The sequence below is a fragment of the Bacillus rossius genome, chromosome 7 (genome assembly GCF_032445375.1).
Source record: "Bacillus rossius redtenbacheri isolate Brsri chromosome 7, Brsri_v3, whole genome shotgun sequence".
Lineage (NCBI taxonomy): Eukaryota > Metazoa > Arthropoda > Insecta > Phasmatodea > Bacillidae > Bacillus > Bacillus rossius.
This window is the reverse complement of record NC_086335.1, coordinates 37,424,147-37,441,344: the sequence shown is the minus strand read 5'-3', so window position 1 is coordinate 37,441,344 and position 17,198 is coordinate 37,424,147. Positions and strand designations below refer to the sequence as shown.

The window sequence follows — 17,198 nt, the reverse complement described above, 5'->3', positions numbered from 1 at the left end:
TACCCAATTAAATGACTGATGGTGGTACAATTAGCAAGTTCAGAAAAAAAGCCACTAATTCAATTAGCAAAACATCTGTATTTGACCCTGCTGGGAATAAAACCCAAGTACTCAACAATGTTGCTGCTTGAATTTAAATGACAAGACTACTTTATATACCTCCTTTATTCATCTACCATTATTATTAACACAGGTGGAAATTATATGCAGGCATCACAATTATGATTAAAAACTTCCTGCAGAGTAGGATGATTACATACATAGACACAATTCACAAGGTTAAGAAAAATGTCTAGTACTAACATATAAATGACTCAAAATGGTCATTACATAAAATTTTCTGTTCTGTATTTCACTAAAACAATTATGAAAATTTATAGTAAAATAGTTAAAAATTTTTTTTATCGATTCAGTAATTCAATTCTTAAGTTATCAGATCTTACAGACAGCAGTATAATCAACAGCATAAAAATAAATCTCGGTGAATACTAGTAGCCAATATCCCTACCCAACCTTATTTAAAATGCTTTACACAATCAAAGATGGCCTATTTTTTATCACCATAGAGAATAGTAGTGCACATTCCAGATAAAAGTTTGAACTGGAAAATTTTACGAATACTCTTTTTAGATCCACTTATTCATAAATAAAGTGCTAATTTTTATTCAATGAGGTTCTGGCTGGTAAAGAGTGCCCAAAATGTTCATATCAATAAAGAATAAAACATGAGGACTGCTAGGATCATACAATGAAATTGAATACTTTACTATTGGTTGAGCCTCCTAGGACAGATAAAAATTATTTCCTGTAGTTCCTACAACCATTGATGCAATAGTTTTACACTACACAATTTTATAACTAACACAAGTAAAATATCTTTTAAGAAGATAACAGGGTCTAATAATTATAAGTTTACTCACCCCATTATAGACAGACTTGCTTGGTACACACGAAAAAGATTTTTCCTGCATAATGAAACTGTTTGAAATTTAAAATTTTTTACTTTCCACTTCATACTAATAGGCACAATGGTTAATATAATCCCTGTAAACATGTAGAATGGTCAGTTACGAACCCAATCAGTACATAAACTTGAAATCACATTTTGTTTACAAAAATTCCCAGACACATTCTGAATTTACCTGATGTGTACCAACTCTGAATCTAAACTACACGGCCACACATTTTGTAACAAACACAAGCTTACAATATTTTTGAGATCAGTGACATGCACAAATGACAACCTATGTAAATGCCCGGGTACAATTGTATAAATATTGCTTGAAGTTGTCTTGCAAGTTCTCTCAGTCTTCGGGAGCAGTCACCAACTGGAACGCAGACTCGAGGCTTCCCACTGGAACGCCAGCGTCCTTCAGTCCACACAACAGCCTGTGAGCAACTGGAGAAAGAACAAGGTAAGTCACTTGCTGATCACATGACACAACCGATTCTATCTTCCAAAAACTACAATGATGATTGCTGACCTTACTCTATCTACTCTAGCCAGTTCACTGGCCACCCTGTAGCATCAAACTAATCCTGGCCATGGTAAATGGGGTGAATAAATGTACTCTTGCACACTGAATCAAATGCTCCCAAACTTTTGACACTTGTGGCTTCCTTGAGGAAGTAGAGTCGAAATATTTTGCTTCTCGTAGTTCATGTTTCTGCACATGAATTTAAATAAAATAATATGAATAACCATACTTAATTGTCCTTAACAGGGTTTTCCCACTAAAATGTCTTATTTAATATTTTTTACGAACTAAAGGGCAAATTTTTTAGGGGTGCACGAATACAATTCCGCACAAAAACTGATGTTTTTGTTTATATGCGTATGAGCTTAGTCAGCAACGTTTTAGAAAAACAGCCGAGAACCAATCACCCTTGCGTGGTCGCCAACATAGTGAACAACAGCACCATGTGTACTGTGCTGAACTTAGCTCTATCCGGCCGCCCAGAAATGAGAGCTTGGGACAACAGCCTAAGTCATTCTACGCAACTACGGCAATTTCCGAGTTTGTATATTTTTACAACAAAATGTGCAAACATCACAAAGCAGTTACATAGCATCCTTCACACATGTGTGTACTACTAATACAAATTAAATTGAGAGTGCAAACCAACGTACAGGTTTAACCAGGGGCTCTAATAGCCTCAAATGTGTAATTTTCATGGTCTCTGTCACCAAACTTATTTTTTAAAACCCACTTTGTGAACTTTCTCCCATATAAAAGGTACATAGTGTCCTTCATTCATGTGTATACTATCATTAAAAATTAAATTTAGAGTGTGAACCATCATACAAGTTTTACCAGAAGCTCTAATAGCCTCAAACGCTGGGGAAAAAAATAAAACTTTTCCATTAAACTTGGGGGGAAAAAACACACTTTTCCATCATACTTAGAAAAAAATACATAGTAAATAATTATTAAATTTTTCAAAATTACTAAAAATAGTGATCTCTGAATTGAGTTTTATGTTGTAATGGACAAAATTACATTGGTAGTTCAGATAAATTTTGTGGCATTTCAATGTTATGTGGTGTAATGACGTCCATTTCTATGTAATGTAAGTTTTACTGCAGTTCCATCACATACTCTCATATACTTTTGCCTCTAGTTCTAGTATACAAAGAAAGTGGTATGCCTCCAATGATATGCATTACTTTCCCTTAATTTCCCTGCTGTTCCATTCACCACATCATGCTCCTAACTAGCCCTTCTGCTGACGACACACAAGGTTTCGAGTCAGCACTGTACACACCTGCTCTCTCTTTGTGATCCAGCAACATGAAGACAGTTCCGAAGCGCTGCACTCTGCTCAGGTTGTATAGGTAGTCAGCAATCAGTCTGCCGTTCTCTTCCACGTCAAAATGCTGGTCCAAACACGTCAAGAACATGCCCAGCATTTGGCCGTCCAACTTGTTCCCCAGCACTGTAACAAACGCCACAGCGAATCTGGCAGACACCAAATCCAAAGTTTTGGGATGACCAGGTATGCGTACCCTGCAGGAGTGGCTCCGGGGCTGGAAAAACCGCGACTAGCGGGGCCTCGTGCCAGCCCTTTTCATTTTTATTTTCCTTGTCTGTTTAGTTTGCTGTGAAAAATTATTCCAGTCATGGGAAAAGTAAGAATTTAATTGTTTTAGCATGTAATTTAAAAGTACTGGTCAATGTCATTATTTCAATTGAGTTTTCATGATTTTGTACTAAAAAACAACTTTCAAAGATTTTATTTTCTCATAAAATGAAGTGATTTCACCATAATTTTATTGTTATACATATTTAAAAAACTAACCTGAGTATAATTTTAGGAAATTATATAAACATTTATAAAAGTAAATTAGCATAACCATTTTCAGAATTTAAGTACCAGTTGGCTTTAGAATGTAGTTTAAAAGAGTATTTATCATATTTTCTAGGGGAGGGTCCTTGGGGTAGCTATTTCATATACTGGTCCCCTGGTAAAGTTCCTTTCCAAAATATTAGAGCCCCACAACAGTAAATGATCCAGGGCCCCTCGGAGTCTACAGCTACCAAAGCTACCTTGTTTAAGGTAATGATGTCAGCTGAATTTGTAGCTATAGAAAGTGTACGTTAAAGGTTTTTTGACCTTTTCAACAGCTAAAGTTTTATGGCTAATGAAGGTGCGAAAACACAGCAAAGACCAGTGATAGCAACAACGAAAGAAAAAACTTTGCAGGTGTTTGTTGTACAAAACAATTATAAGATCAATTAACATTTGTTTGCATCAGTTACGATTCTGCATTGATGGCAGGTCACAGTTTCGATCCCGCACTCTAATGTTTCCGCAGTCAATCACATCCAACCCTCCAAGTCCTTCAAATTCACACTAGCCTTCACCTATCCAGACATCACTGACTCCATCTCACGTACTGACATATCCTCCCTCTAAGTATAAAACCTCTCGTGATTTATTGTGGCATATTGTGAATTTTCATTTTTTTAGAATTAAGTTTCACAGAGTTATGTTCTCCATGCCCTTCCTAGCCTTATAACTAGGCCTCCAAATATAAACTAAATTTTAAAATAACAAAACTAATCATTTAATATACATAATTATAATCAAGCCAACAATATGAACATGCAGATTCAACATAAAGGTCGAAAGACACTCATTTATTACTAAGGCTTGATGAAATATGGCTAGTCCAATGACTTTTATGTTAGACTTCATACCTTGAGACAATAGCATTTGCTCCTTTACTGCTGATTTTAAAACAAGTTTATAAAAAATTGGCCATGATCCAGCATTTATTTCACACCTATCATGCCTACCATTGCCGTAAAGCATCCTCTCTTGTCCAATCATGGACATAGGAAAAATCTACTGTTGTTGTAACCTGTTGCCAAATCAATTAGCAGAATTTTCGAGCCCTACTAGTAACAAATCTCATCAAAACAGTGAGGAAAATTTTATCTATTTTATACCACTAAATAGATGCACAATGCAATTGTTCGTTAAGGACAGGAACAATGTTGTATACATTTAAAGAATAAGAAGTTACACACCATTGGGCAACTCCGAAGGGTTCAAGTTCTTTAGGAGATGGGCATGACCAACCAAGTGTGAATTTTCATCCTGCATTTGCTGCCATATCTTCACAAAGTTGTAAGGAGAAGTTGTGTTGCCTAAGAAGTTACCATTTCCATCTCCCGCTGTGTGCTGCAAGAAATTTAAATCCATTATTAAAACTACGAAATGCATCACATTGTGAAGTACGCCATCTCATCAGAACAAGAGTATTTTGTGTTGAGCTTCAAACATTGCCAAGCTCATGATACACCCCAGCAGCAGTGCTGTTTTTTTCCTCGTGGTGGCGATATTGCATGCCCTTAGACTGCATACGTATTACACTTGCTGGATGCCCACATGGTAAAAGCAGAAAGCAACATCGGAGAATCATACGACCCTCCCGCTTATTATGATGCTCCTGTTTGGCTAACAGGACATAATGAAAAATGAGCCAAGTCCTGCCCAACACCTGCTATCCTCCTTGCAACACTGGAAACCCTTCAAGTCATTACGATACAACATGCTTTCTTAAAACGTTGAGTAACACCCAGAAACCCTTGCTGTACTGCCATTAACAATCTCACTTTAACATTAAACAATTAGACCACATCTAACCTTCACTACAGGGTGGACACTCGTGGGCACTCTTGCGGTCAACAGTTTGTATTAATCAACCCGGAAAATGTTATGCTGGTAGATTAATTTGGCTATTGCAAATGAACAATCTGTAATAAAGATTATTAGGTTTTAGAAACCAAAATACCAATTATACCTATGTATTATTCCTGATGGCCAAAGCCAATATCCTTAATAGACAACAATGTTATCTCTTATAGTGAACACATGCATACTAAACATTCAAGTAATTTTCTTAACGACTACAGATAAATTAATATTATGATAAACTTACTTTGTACAATAAAGAACAAGTTATTTTTAAAATCTTGTGTAATACAACCTCCTTTCCATTTTTCCAAAATATTATTGCTTGCAACAGTTTAACATTAGAAATATTATGTCATCAAAACTAAAACTATTCAAAACAGTATACAAGAATATTAAAATGATGTGATACTCATAACTTACCACATTTCCCGTGCTGAAACATTGTTTTACGTTCACTGTTTCATCATCTGGCATCGCAGACAAGTTGGTTATTCTTTCGCCATCACCTTTCCCCGTTATTATGCTGGAGTTGTACTTCCTGACCCCATTGCTGTTGAACTTGCCCGTTATTGTTTTCCGGCACTTTGCAGGTGTCTTCGGAGGCGTGTGTAGCCACTGGCACGCATAGCTCGGACTCCGGCCTTCCATCATGCAGACTTCACACTGTCTGCTTTGTTGGCTGGCTTGCTTCTGATGTTTCAACCAGGCATCTCTTACATTATTGTTCTCACCATCTTGTGTTCCAACAGAGTCACTATGCTTTCTGTCAGGAATGCTTCTAGCAGTCTGTTCGGTGACAGCACTTTTCATACCGGAATTTTTTTCACAGTCTGTTGTACGTACATTAGCATTCTCAACATCAGGTAGTTCCACAATCTTTGGATGGCTAGAAATGTTTCTTTTCTTAAGGCCATTACTATCTCTCTTTACATTCCCAACAGATATGTTCCTCAAAACCAGATTTTCATTTCTCCTGGTTTCTGCAGTCTGTCCGGTGCAACCAAAATTCTCGGAGACAACATCAGTAATCGGAATTCTGAAAAAATCAAGCACAGGGAAAAAAAATTCTGGAACCCATACAAACAACCAATAAAAACTAAGAAACATCAAAGCACATTGATGCCTCGACGTTTACAGAAACAATGCCATCAGAGTGCTCTTGGAGGAAAGACAACTGAAAGTTCAAATACACCTATCCCTCACTTAGCACGTCTTCAGATTGCAGGATTCATTTAGCGCGATGATAGTTTTACTGCCCCAGTCTTGAATAGCACGTCTGTAAATTTCAGTTGACACGAAATCTCCGCAGGCAAAAAAAAAGTCGGACACGACGCCACAAAGTCGGTTTCAACTGTAAACAACAAATATGCCGTGCGATACAGTTAGCCAAACAAGGGGGGAAGAGATGCGCGCGCAGGTTGTCTACGTTATTGGCTGTTGTATAAACATCAGCTATGGCAAGTTCAACTGTGGCTATGGAATGTAAAGGACCAAATGTTTTTAAGTCAGCTCCTATGCCGCCGTACCGTACCGTTGTCGCCTGGCCATGAACCGGGCCGTGAACTCAGTCTAGCCAGTGGCAGGGAATTTACTCAAACAAAAACGTCTGCCCATTCTAATGCCGGTAACTGTACTTGCTTGATCACTCATAATGCATCGTGTTCAAGTATTTGAGACAAAACTAGAAGTATTACAGCATGCAAATTGTCATGACGGCCATGCTTATGTTGGTCGCACTTTAGTTTTAAGCAAGTTAACTGTGCGCACAATCGTACGAAATAAGGACTCTAATCAAAAGTTTATATAAGTCTGATGCTGTTGATTGCACTAGCGCAAGGGTCGGCAACCTGCGGCTCGCGAGCCGCATGCGGCTCTTTGGATGTGAAGCTGCGGCTCTTTAGTTCCGTACCAGAAATACTGCATAACCAGGTCATTTATACAGAAAATACTTTTTTTTATTACAAACCAGTAGTAAGTCTGGTTTTTTTCTACGCTTGTTATATTTTACTAAACAAAATGTCATCAAGCAGTTAAATTATCCATTTAAAGCTATCCATCCGCCCGAGTACTTACGGGCCCACCCAACAGATAGGCTTATATATGAATAAATTTTTCTTATGAATAAATAGATTGGTTTTTTTTATCAAAAAACTTTATTTATGCAAGTAGGTACTATTTATTGTAGGCAATAAAAAATTTTGTGGCTCTTTAAAAAACATTGAAATTATGTAAATTTTAATTTTTGGCTCTTCCGACTCAAAAGGTTGCCGACCCCTGCACTAGCGGGAATATATTTGACATTAGAAACCGGAACAGAAATTGACAGATGATTCATATGGAAAAGTTTGTTAAATGAATGTTGCAATGAAAAAAAATAATCATTGACCTGACAGTATTGGTGTGAACCAGGTGGTGATATGCGAATAAGCACTTTAATTTTTGAAAAATACAATGTAATTATCCGGACAGTAATATCGGCTTCACTGTCACTAAGGATTGTTTGGAAAGGTACATGACGTGAGTTGAAGGTCACGCTCAGGTGGGCAAAAAGTACATAACCACGTATCTCCTGTTACACAGTGTCGTGTCATACAAAGTGTGATGGGAGGCATATAATGATTAATGGTATGACATATTTATAGTTGAGTGTTATTCTATGCATTTATATTATATAAAGTATATTTTCCTACACAATTTTGGAACACATTAAATAAATTAGCCTAGTTATTTATGGAAACTAATGCTTCAGAATACGCTATTTCGAATAATACGAGCATTTTTAGGAACGAATTAGTCGTACTAAGTGAGGGATAGGTGTATTGATGGAAATACATAGACAAATGAAAACTTGCAGCACTAGCATGGATAATCCAAAGGGTTAAAAATAAATATATTTACTCCTTATGTTAGTCCTTATCCAAGTACTATTCAGTTCCTACCATGGGTAAAAGGAGGGGGGGGAACTTTATAATATGGCACCAGTTTATAAAACAGTTTCTTTGCGTACATTTACAGGGTGTCTAAAAATACCTAGTGATCCAATTTCAGAACTTTTTCAAATTAAAAAAATTATAATTTTTTTAACAAAGTTTTATTTTTTTATTTACATATATAATCAAAATTATAACACAAACAAATGTAATATTAATTATTCTACAAATTGCAGGATAATGCATATTTTAAAGTTAAAAAAGTCAAAATTTCAGAGAGAATATCCACATGTGAATATGAACTGAAGTCAGCATCAAAAACAAAATGTGAGAAAGAAAAAAACTTTTGGAAATTAAAGCATCATGAAATCCAGCACAAATGCTGGATACTTAGGCACGTTCTTTGTGGCTTGTGATCGGTCCTTCAGTTTCCTTACTTTTTGGTGACTTTTGTGAGCTGTAGACACCCTGATTAATTGTGTGTCTAAATGGATGATGTGTTGATCAGCCCGAAGGCCTAATTGTCAACCCCAGACATCACCACGGGAAAATCGCAATGGCCTGACCATGGTCTACAAGCAGGATGATACAGCAATGGTTTACCATTGCCCTGTGCTGTGAGGTGAAGGGACATCACAACATCAGTGCCGAACCCACGAAGGAAATTATCTACAAGTGAAGAATCCCCGACCCATCCATAAATTGAAGCCAAGACCTTTGACTCACCAAGTTTTCATTTGTCTAACAAACAACCGAACCAACAAACCAACAAACGGACAGATCTGGGCTTTCCTCCGTCCAGGTCAGAAACTGTTTGCATCCGTGCACATTACAAGTAAAATCTTATCAAACCCAGTATGATTGTTGATAATGATTAAAATCAAAAAATTAGTAGGTATGGTATACTTATTTTTTATATTCATCTTTTTATTTCTGACTTTTTGTAGCCCTGCACCCCCGACCCAGCGCCCGGGGAATATCCTCCCCCCCCCCCCCCTCTTCCCCTATGGAGGTCCCTGAGGCAAAACAGATTTGGGATTTTTTTTTTCCAGGAGAGCAAGCTTTAGATTTGTTACAAGTTTATCCTAAGGTTTCTTCGCTAGTATAATAGGAATTTATGAAACTCTAGCTTATTATTCTTAGTATTCTTTAGTAGACTCCAATACTATTATTAAGATAAGTTTTATGTTTTCATTAGTAAACAAATTTCTTGTACATGACGAGGTGATGACATCAGAGCGTAATGAAAAGTTTTACTGTCAGAAGGTAATGAGAAGTGCAATGCGAATTTTTGGCACTGGAAATTTCTTATTGCAAATGGAACAGAATTATTCATTAAAATTACAGATATTTGTAAATTTGTTCATTTACAAAATACTGCAGGGTTCAGCACATGGTATTTCATCACACTTGGTGAGAACATATTTAGGGCTCAAAGTGTCGATGCCTGGCTGTCACATAAGGAGTCTACAGAGAGCTCAGCTAGAAACATTTTTCCCCTTAAATTATTTCTATATTTTTTTGGTTTCACTTAAATAGTTTCCTGCTTTCCAACTAATCTATGAACAAAACCCACATACCTGCGGCTTTTTGGCTGCGCACACTGCTTCTCCAAATCACGAAGCACTGTTTTAGCAGTCTGCAGATCCGGCTGCAACTCCAAGACTCGCGCCATGTCGTCTCTTGCCTGGTGTGACACGACATCATTAGCATAACTAACAGACCTTCCGCTCTATTTTAATTGTATTGTAATTAATATTCTTATGTATTATGTACTTGCTAATATCCAGAATATGTTGCAATACCTCAATTTATTTTGTAATTTGTTTGAAGTACACATACACAAAGCATCTCTCTATCCTCTATATCACATTACCTACCTATCTCTATCTCTCTGTATTTATTTATCTCTTGCTAAGTACACATACACAAAGCATATATCAATATATAGAATTACCTATCTCTTTATCTCTGTATTTCTTTGTCTCTCGCTATCTCTCCTATAACTCTATATCTCTATTATATTTAATTCAATTCAATTCTGACATGTGTGTGCACTCATATACAGAAAACACACAAACTGCCGCTAAATTATATGGAATACACACATTTGTTGAAACAATTCACGCACCAACTGTTGTTAAAAAAATTTTTTAATTCAGAAATCCTCGCAGGAATGAACATAACTCACCAAAGGATGAATGGTAGGGGATGCAAATGGGACAAAAAAACATTCATTTTTATATGTATTGATTAGCCTTTATACAGCTACAATTAGTTTTGCAGTCCAATTGCTAACCAGTTGACCTGAACTTCAGAACAGACACCTACTCCGTAAGACTAATATCTCCATGGATACAGGGACATAACTAAGAGGGGGGGGGGGCTTGTGCCCCAGGCACCACATTTGGAGGAGGGAGGGGAAAAATGCTAAACTGGCAGAGTAATTTCTACTATAGATATTTACTTGAATATCGTAGTGTTAGATTACAAATAAATGTTGGAGGGCAGATGAACTGTATTATTTGTATTGATAGGTACATGCATGTATACCGTAAAATATTTAAAAACTGGTATTTTTCGCGTACTATCCAACTTTTGATTTATTAAAAATTAAATGACTGCAAATAAACATATTTTTATTTACCATCTAAGTTGAATCAAAAACATTTAGGATAGTGGAATTAGTATGTGGTGGTCAGTGGGGGATCCAGGATTTTGGTTTGGGAAGGGCTTGACCCAGCTGAGGCTAGGCTTTATCAAGGCAAACACTAAAACAATAGTGGGCCCAGATGCTTTTAGGGGGGGGGGGGGCCCTTGAGCCCCTTAGCCCCCCCTCTGGATCCGCTACTGGTGGTGGTGATATAAAGTGTTGTCTGGAAGGGTTTTAGTTTGGTTGGTTTGAAAAAATAAAAAGGGGGATGCCATAATGAGTTCCTGCCCCGGGTTAAAACTAGTCTAGTTTCATCCCTACATGGATACAACTTGTGCACTACCTATTGTACAGACCTTTGTGTTTCAAAGGTCAAGTGTGAAAAATTTCATAAATCTGATGTACGATGGGTTACCAATGAAATTGCAAAATATCATCGAAAATAATTCAATTCTGCTTTAAGGACTGGCTTTATCAAAATCTAACCTAGGCAGTGATCTTCCTCTTGTTTCAAAGGTCAAGTGTGCACAGTTTCATTGCAATTGAATGAATGGTTTAGGAACGCATAAGGGACAAACAAACACTCTCATATACATATATAAAAAGAGAGAGAGACACACACACACTCCAAAAATCGTATTTTTCAGTACTAATATGCCCGAAAACACCATTAAGTGTTGTTAATGTCGCTAACTTAAACCAACCAACCATTTACAACATTATACAGCATTTGAAATATAAAACTATTAACAACTTGAATTATTGGAATGGTGTTTAGCAGTCATTAAGTAGAATGAGAGGAACTCAAAAATACAATTTTATAATTTTATTACAATTTTTTTAGAAGAGCACTTATTCTAGAAAACAAATATTTAATATTAACAAAAAAAGCTTTTAAAATACTATGATATATAAAAAAGAATAAATATTTAAAATCATTTAATGCCGCTTCAAGGGGGGAAAGGGTAATAGGGGTAGTTTTTAGGAATCCTTTGTACACAGTGACATTCCTCTTGCTTTGAAGGTTGAGTGTGCAAAATTTCATCAAGCTCGGAATAAAACTTTAAATTTGTATTAAAAAATGCAAATCACAAACTATTCTTATATGTATGTCCACACATATTCACACATACCCAATAATTTAAAATATATTTATAAGATTAATTTCATTGTCAGTAAAAAATTAATGTTATGTCTACCTAGTGTAAAATAACCAATTCAACATACTGAGCTGTGTATTTAAAGTTATTATTGTATCACTTACTTAAACAAATAAGTAGCTATTCGACCCATGCGGAATTCCGCAGTGCGCTAAATCGTTTTGTGTGGCATTCCATTCCTTAAAAATTTGGGAGAAATGACATTTTGAAGAAGAATAGAAAAAGGTAAACGGGTGTTGGTACAAAAGAAGACATGTAATTGAACACATCAGTATAAATAGCTGTTATACTTTTTTTACAGAAGTATTATATTCAAACATACCAATAATATACACGTTTACAAAACCTCTTTAAATACAGTGTTGGAAGCGATGATGTGATTATCGTTCACTTTTTGGTTGTACGTATCTTCAATACTAACTGATGCTATGAGAAGTAAATGTAAGAGGTTATGTTTATGATACAAAATATCAACGTGCCAGAAGTTTTGGTTAAGTGGTTTTTTTGTGGAATTTTTTGGTTAAGTTTAAGGATCCTCTAAGATTTCTGTATCATAAGTTCTGTTTATTATGATGGTAGTACCATTTAAAAAAGAAATATGTAAACGCTGATGTTTCAAGTGGATATCCAATTTGATATTTATCAAATCCGATTCCATATCTATCGAAAAATTGACGCATCCATTAAAGGACCTCTTCTTAGATGATTTTAAATCTCAATTTTAAGAGAAGCTGTACATTTTTAGACCGTGGGTCTATTTTTCGTCATTAGCCTGCACAATAAGCTTTAAAATGAGGGGCAAATCATGGAATTTGATGAAGGAATAAGATCTAATGGACCGACAGAAAAACAGGCTAGAGAAATAATATACAAGAGATGGTTTTCTTTAAATATGGTGTTAAAATGTAATACTGAGTCATATAAGAAATGTTAAAAATTTTTTGTAATGGACAGAATTTGATCCCATTAATTTCATATTATCAGTCACGCATAATAACACACTGCTAAATACATAATCTTAAATGAAGTGTGAAATAATGGTTATCAATATTGTAATCCCTAAATTATAATAACAATTTGACGTCGTCTGGCCGACGACCACCCCAGAGCCCGACCTGCACCCGCCAGTATACGCTCCCGCTAACGGAACACACCCCTGGCCATGGCCCACCCGAGTCAGGCGACCCGAACAGCAATTAAAGACAAAGCCGCGGAAACCTGAGTAGACAAGAGAAGAACCGTACCCATTCCTCCTGAAACATTAAATGAGGATTTTAGCGACAATAAAATCTCTTCCAGAGACACCCGTTTGGAGTCTAGCGTAATGAGGTCACGCCTGGCGCGAGAGAGGCCGAGCCTCCCTCGGACGCCATGCCAGTTCGGCAGTTCAGCGCAGCTCATGGACCGGGGCGGACCTACGTCCCACGGAGAGGCAACATCCTTTGTCTACATTGAAAGTAACGTCCGGTAAATATAGTCACTAATTAACCAAACCCCTTTTATTACTTAACCTCTCCGTGAGTACCCGGTCCCTTTTTTCGGTCCCGGACCTAATCCGGCCGCATCAACTTAAGGACACCCCGCACCACACTTGGTCAGCGGGGCTGCTCTTCAGCATACGGCACGGGCCGTCTCCCGCAACGTACAGAACTTTATTTAAGGTCATGCGCACGGCGCTGACCACAAACCCGCAAGGGAACTTGGACAAACTTAATTGCGGTGCGTGTTTCACCACAGTGGGCACAACACCCGCGCCGAGACATTTGCATACGGGATTGGCCGTCTCCAATCGCCCGCCCCTTAATTAAGTGTATTTTTGTATCCCGTGTTTTGTATTGCTAACGTACGTTACCCGAGTAACGAGTGCCACGTAACTTGTGCGCACCCCCTTAATTCAGTGTATTTTTGTATCCCGTATTTTGTATTGCTAACTTACGTTACCCGAGTAACGAGTGCCACGTAACCTGTACGCGCCCCCTTAATTCAGTGTATTTTGTGTCCCGCCTTTGTGTTACGAAATTACGTTACCTGCGTACCCAGTGAGACGTCTGAGACATAACAGCATCCGAGGCCACGTAACGCGGAACACAAACAATACGGCGCCACGGAATAACAAGTAAAACCCCCCGGGGACCTCTGTAGAGTGTTGTATTGTGTACGACTCGCTCCTCTGAATAAAAGGTACGACACCGCCACCTCAACTCCACGTCTCTTATTTAAAATCATCTCACGCAACACCGCCGCCGGCCCTAGTGGGCCACGCAGGGGCACATACATCCACGACCCCAAATTCACGACTAGAAACGAGCTAGTCTGGCGCCCACCCGGACAACACAGATCAAGAACCGCCTTTTCCCACTAGGAGCCACACCGGGACTCGAGCCCGAGACCCCGGACGACGGCAAATTTTAAAGATGCTACTAAGTCTTTGTGTGACTACAAAAGTATATAAAATTTATTCCAGAATATTTTTGCATTCACAGAGATTTATTTGGCACACCCATAGCCTCGGCCTGACATTCTGGGGTAAGCCACAATGTGAACGACCGGTTAGAAGCAACACATATTATATTATTATTTTTTGCATATACACACATACTGAATTATTTTTTTGGTAATTACAAACAATACTGAAAACCGCCCTTCTTGAAGGTTCTCAGAAGGCCCCAAACCAAAATTTAGCAAAGCATGACACTATAGGAGACGAGTTGGAATAATTTTATTAATTGTCACTAAATAATTTTTCTTTATCTCAAGCTTTTCATAAATTCATACATTTTATGCTTAAGCATGGCAGATAACTTTGCAGTAAATAGTACAAAACCATACTAAAAAATTACTCATCATATTTGCCGTCATCATAAATGCTTTACAATATGAAAATACCAAAAAAGGATGATAAAATCCCTGTTCACTAAGATGAGTAGATATTTAAAGTTTTAGGATAATCACCAAAAAAATGTATATTAATAATAAAAAAATACAGCCTAATTTCAAACACATAATATATCAATAATAATTTCAAAAACAGGCTTTTTACCAGCATGTCACAAACCACACACTCACTAACATATTTTTTAAAAGATCACTGTCTCATTTCTTTTTCACAACTTACGTAAAAATTGTATACTGTGAGGGCGTACCGGTGTTACAATCTGAATTATTTGTGGAGATAGTGGGCGCCACCACGTGAGTGGGCACGTGGACCCGGCTTGATGCTCTAACTCAGGGCATTACGTGGCCCGTGTGCGGCGAGATATTAGCGCTCTTGATACCTAATTCTACAGCTGTTCCTAACCGAGCCCGTTCTCAGCGTCGGGCACGCTTCTAATTAACCGCAGTGGGCTCTTAGGGCGTCCCACACGCCGCTGACTAGGTTAAGGACCCACGTGGCCACCCCGAGCACAAAGACACGTGACTCAATTAAGTTGGTTTTATTTATCTCTACATTACACGCCCTCATACAATCCTTCCGTGATACTGTTAAAACGCCCGAGGCACGAATCGGTTTAGTTGAGGAGGCGGACCACACACGTGGCCACCTCAAGCTTTTACTTAGAACACAGGTGGTTAAAAACTCCGGAGAGTATAAAAATTACTAATTAAAAAACAGCCCCACCGACCGAGAGAGGCCCCGAGGATAGAAAGAAAACGATTTGAATTAATTAACTGAACAGAACTACTTATCGGTGAGACAACGGTGATGTCCTCGGGGTGTCTGCAGAGACATCCGCTCTCGGCCGGCTGAAGAAGGAGACTGGGGTGAGACAAGGGCTTGCGGCAGGAAACATGGCGCCCTTCGCGCCCAACACAATTACCGTTACATCTCTGTGACTGTGTGCCCCGGGTTATTATAGAAAATAACATGAACTCTTTATAAAAATTAGCATATACACATCCATGACCAGACCGTCTGTAATAATTACTTACGTGGTAAAATAGTTTGAATAAATGTTATACGTTGGTTCCGTCGTCGCCCGCTAGGGAGCGCCCTTGTCCGTGCTTGCACGTATTTTATTGCAAAAACATAATATATTAGTAAAACAAAAGACACTCACTTACTGGCTCGTCGGGACACTATTTTACGGGCGAAAAGAAAAGGTTACAATATTATGAATTACATATAGGGGTGCGGCGCACTGGCTCTACAGCGCCCTCTTGCGGTAGTTCGTAGCGCGCAATTTAAATACTCACACGACTACGTACGTCACGGTACAAATGCCGGGTAGGAAAGGTGTGGGAAAGGGAATGGAGGATGATCAGGCTCATGGGGCAAAGCCCCGGCTGACTTCAACTGTATAAAATCATTATGCAAAAAAATTAAAAGCAAGCTAAAATAATACTCCCAAAAACATTATTTTAAACCCCTTGGTAATTTCTTTGTGCAGAAGTTTGCACTTAAAACTTATATTTCCTGACAAGCTCAACACTCGTAAGTATTATTATAAGAATGAAAAAACTTATAAAAATAAATACCTCCTAACGAAACTTAATTACTTACAAACTAAACCAAAATAAAATAACTAGATAATTAAAATATCTACAAAACCTTAAATAAAAATCTTTGTAAAGTCTTAAAAGTTCTTATACAGTTCTTAAAAAAAAGTTTCAGCAATTAACTCGCGACAGTCACAAGTTATACACTGATACATTTGATATGTCCCCCCTGCTGTGTAAAGTGTCTCCCATTTTTTCGACTACTTTCCTATATTGTTCTACTACAATATTTGCTCACATACTTTCGCTTACAACATCAACACTTTGTTCTCTGATTTCAGCAACATAAATCTACTAGATGAAGTACCCAGCGTTTCCCGGGCTACACCACCCTTAGGAGCCGATTTTCAGAAACCATATCTTCAGTTAATGGCTATACAACATATGGAAAATCACTCCAGCGTTTCAAGTCTGCAGGAAATATACTGAAAAATGGGAAATTTTGATCTTTAACACCCCTGCAAAATTTAAACGAGATGAAGACTGCATCAACATAATAGCAACAAGGCAACATAATAACAACTGCCATGAAGATTTACAATCAAAAACTCGAATTTTAATCTCTAACGTCTCCGAAACCCTTCTTGGGAGCTGATTTTCGTAAAAAAAAAGTTCTTAGCTGATGCCTATGCAGCAAAAGGAATATACCGACATGCCAAATTTCAAGTCAGTAGGTTTTAAAGTTCTAGAGAATTCGTGATGAGTGAGTTATTGCGTGGTATTTATTTTATATATGTGAACACCAATTTAAAA

The 17,198-nt window shown here is 37.7% G+C and overlaps 1 protein-coding gene across 1 annotated transcript in view; it reads right to left on the bottom strand.

Moving 5' to 3' along the window:
* Positions 1–147: 147 nt before the first annotated feature.
* LOC134533833 (sperm-associated antigen 1) overlaps positions 148–17,198 on the bottom strand; it is a 29,591-nt gene continuing 12,540 nt past the window's right edge. The window contains exons 7-11 of the mRNA XM_063371524.1: positions 9,716–9,822; positions 5,626–6,241; positions 4,536–4,689; positions 2,767–2,937; positions 148–1,399 (exon numbers count right to left, since the gene is read on the bottom strand). Of these exons, the coding sequence (XP_063227594.1) occupies positions 1,305–1,399; positions 2,767–2,937; positions 4,536–4,689; positions 5,626–6,241; positions 9,716–9,822 (1,143 nt within the window). The 3' untranslated portion in view covers positions 148–1,304. The remainder of the gene's footprint in view (positions 1,400–2,766; positions 2,938–4,535; positions 4,690–5,625; positions 6,242–9,715; positions 9,823–17,198) is intronic.